The 3540-nt window shown below is 37.1% G+C and overlaps 1 protein-coding gene across 4 annotated transcripts in view; it reads right to left on the reverse strand.

Annotated features, from left to right (window-relative positions):
• LOC107631116 (ribosome biogenesis protein TSR3 homolog) overlaps positions 1-1730 on the reverse strand; it is a 4054-nt gene extending 2324 nt beyond the window's left edge. For 2 of the 4 annotated variants that reach the window (XM_016334449.2, XM_021119381.1), the window contains exons 1-7: positions 1572-1730; positions 1449-1480; positions 1195-1268; positions 941-1006; positions 712-752; positions 416-552; positions 55-145 (exon numbers count right to left, since the gene is read on the reverse strand). In XM_016334449.2, the coding sequence (XP_016189935.1) occupies positions 55-145; positions 416-552; positions 712-752; positions 941-1006; positions 1195-1268; positions 1449-1480; positions 1572-1654 (524 nt within the window). In that variant the 5' untranslated portion in view covers positions 1655-1730. Of the gene's footprint in view, positions 1-54; positions 146-415; positions 553-711; positions 753-940; positions 1007-1194; positions 1269-1373; positions 1481-1571 lie in introns of those variants that run through there. The other 2 variants (XM_016334450.2, XM_021119382.1) reach the window with 2 other exon arrangements.

The raw sequence follows: 3540 nt of genomic DNA on the forward strand, positions 1-3540 counted from the left end.
AAAAACACCAAAAAGAAAGATATTATCTAAATCACGGATAAGGATATTTGGTACCATATTATTAAAGCAGCAGATAAGGCCTCTACACATGATAGCTGACATGGCCGACCATAATTTACTGGATTTGCTGCTACAAGCCATGGCACTGCCATAAACAGAAAATATTAGAAAGTAATCATTACAACCCCACACCGGTAATAGTTGAGAGGCAACTTATAAACAGGTAAGAAAGATTAAATGAATTTGTGCTAGAAGAAAATTTTAAACGTCATGGAGAACTATAGCAGTATTTGAGTCAAGCTCAGATGTTCCAATACATAGTATATTTGAACAGAGTAGCATACACAAACAAGCATTGATAGCCAAGATCACTAAGCAAATGTAAATATAGTCATGTCAGTAGATAAGTTCATACAGAGGCGAGGAGCAGTGCACCGCAGCCTCACAAAAGGCACATCATCTAAGCGTGCCCAAGAGCAATCCACAACAGCCAATCCTTTCAGCTTTATTAAAGAGGAATCTTCTCTTGAGACACATTGCTTTCCAACAGGACTGTCAAACCATAATTACAAGAGATAATCACTAATCATATTCATGCTAACATGTTATGAACTTATGATATAAATAACATGAAAATAAATAATGTTCTAGCAACAATAACATTCTTCAGACATATAGTGGGAAAACAAAAGAAAGTTAATGAGGAAGTACCTTAAAACAATGCCTCCAAATCCATTACTAACTCGTAACTCCTGAAACAACTCATTCAAAGCTAGGTGTCAGGACTACTCAGCATACACACTAAAGTATTTTTATATATGCATGCTCATGGCTATCCATATAAATTTGTATGTACACGTAATCATATCATATTTAGAAAGTAATCAAAGAATGAAGGGAAGAAAAAAGAAAGTATAAGAAAAAGAGAACAAGTACTTGCCTTTAACATACCCAGTCTTGATAACTTGCGACCTGTGCATCTTTTGATATCACATTGCCCAAAATCCTGAGTCGACAACATGAGAACCAATCACATAAAGAATTTAAAGTTCCATCATTACAAATAATCAAATATGCAAATTGAGATTTATATACTTCACAAATAGGAACATTCCCCGTACATGTCACTAATTAACCACAGAAACAAGCATTTGAATTGAGATGAACATAGGAATAAATTGGGAGAATGCATACCCACATTGCAAGCTTTATTTTGGGTTTCGTCATCTCCTGCTCCTGCTGCTCCTCCACCTCAACTGTTTCTGCAACTAAAAAACATGCAGAGTTTCATTCATAGGGAGGATAACAGATGGGGCTTCATGCCCCTTTGATTATCAGAAAAAGAGAAAAAAAAAATTAAAGATATCACGCACTTGAAAACAAGGAAGATATTGGATTCCATTGAGAAATAAAATAAGTAGAAATGGAATGTATAGGCAGTTAGGCACCTTGAACAGAAGAGGACTGAGCATCATCGTCTCTGAAATAGATCGAGGCAACAAAAACCGCGTCAATTACGAACACCGAAAAGAAAAAGAAAAAGGAAAGAGAGATGAGAAAGATGAAGTTACAGTAAGAGTTGATGGTCTCGAGACGAGTGAGGGTGATGGTTGCGTTGATTTTTGAATCTCCTGTTTCTGTTATTGCCCCCCATTTCACCTCACTTCAGCTGGGAAACCCGGCGCCGCGGCGTTTCGCGGTGTTCTGGTGCTTCTGCTATTCCATAGCTTCTTTACTTAAATACAAGGTTTTGAGAATTGGACCGGTCATCAAATTACTCTAGACACTGGTTTATTGGTTTATTAGTCCAATCGGTTCAACTGTAGTTTAACCGAAAAAATTATTTTAGAATAAAATAATAAATAAATTATAAATAAACATCCTAAAATATAATTATAATCTAATATAAATCTTAAAATACTTTTCAAATTTAAAACACTAGATGAAATATCCCTCTTTTCAACTTTTAGTGGCTTAAATTTCTTGCCGTGGTTTCTATAAATTCATTGACTAGAGATAAATAATCAACCATGTATATGAAAGTGTGATATACCAAGTAACAGAGAACCAATTTAGAAAGGGTGATAGAACGGAGGTTGAGAAAAGAGACACAAGTAACAGAGAACCAATTTGGATTTATGACAGACAGATCTACCACTGAAGCGATATACCTATTAAGAAGGATGATGGAGAGGTATCGTAGTAATAAAAGGGATTTACATATGGTGTTTATTGATTTGGAAAAAGCGTATGATAGGGTACCAAGGGAGGTCTTATGGAAGGTTTTAGAAAAGAGGAGAGTAAGGATCGCATATATTCGAGCAATTAAAGACATGTATGATGGGGCCACAACTAGTGTGAAGACTCAAGGTGGTGTGACAGAGGAATTTCCTATTGGTATAGGATTACACCAGGGATCATCCTTAAGTCCATACCTTTTCACATTAGTCTTAGAAGTACTCACAGAGCACATCCAAGAGCCTGTGCCATGGTGCATGCTTTTTGCCGATGATATCGTCCTTATGGGAGAGTCAAGAAAAGAGCTAAATAACAAGTTGGACTTATGGAGAGAAGCTCTAGAAGTGTATGGTCTGTGCATAAGCCGTAGCAAGACGGAATATATGGAATGTAAGTTCAGTCTGAGAAGGGAAAACCCCAATATAGAGGTGAAGATTGGAGAAAACATCCTACGAAAAGTTAAAAGTTTAAATATTTTGGGTGCATCATACAGGATAATGGAGAGATTGAACATGATGTAAATCATAGGATCCAAGCAGGTTGGTCAAAATGGCAGAGTGCATCTGGTTTTATATGCGACAAAAAAGTGTCTTTAAAACTAAAAGGTAAATTCTATCGCACCGCTATAAGACCGGCTATGCTGTATGGTACGGAGTGTTGGGCGGCTAAAGGGGAGCACGAACATAAGCTGAGTGTGGCAGAGATGAAGATGTTGAGATGGATGAGTGGTCATACGCGATTGGATAAAATAAGAAATGAAGATATAAGGGAGAGAGTCGGAGTAGCACCCATTGTGGAAAAGATGGTTGAATCGCGTCTCAGGTGGTTTGGACATGTGAGAAGAAGACCGATAGAACATCCAGTCAGGAGGGTGGATGAGATGGAAGATGGACAAAGGGCGAAAGGCAGAGGAAGACCTAAGAAGACCATCCATGAGGTGGTCAAACGAGATCTACATGTAAATGGTCTCTCTGTAGACATGATACATGACAGAGCACAATGGCGTCGTTTGATTCATGTAGCCGACCCCACTTAGTGGGACAAGACTTTGTTGTTGTTTGTTGTTGTATATGAAAGTGTGTGGTTTTGGGTGTAGCTAACTCAACCCACTTTTTGTCTCATGACAACACTGTCATTCAGACAAAAATATCTCTTTCGTCTCTTTCCTAATGCAAAGAATAAAAAAAGATCAAACAAATTGAACAAACCTTGTACATATTAATGGTGAATCCATCTCCTTAATATTACAAATAATTGGAGTTCATCGCATAAATACATTAATATTACAAAATATACTAATAT

Source organism: Arachis ipaensis, chromosome B03, assembly GCF_000816755.2.
Source record: "Arachis ipaensis cultivar K30076 chromosome B03, Araip1.1, whole genome shotgun sequence".
Taxonomy (NCBI): Eukaryota; Viridiplantae; Streptophyta; class Magnoliopsida; order Fabales; family Fabaceae; genus Arachis; species Arachis ipaensis.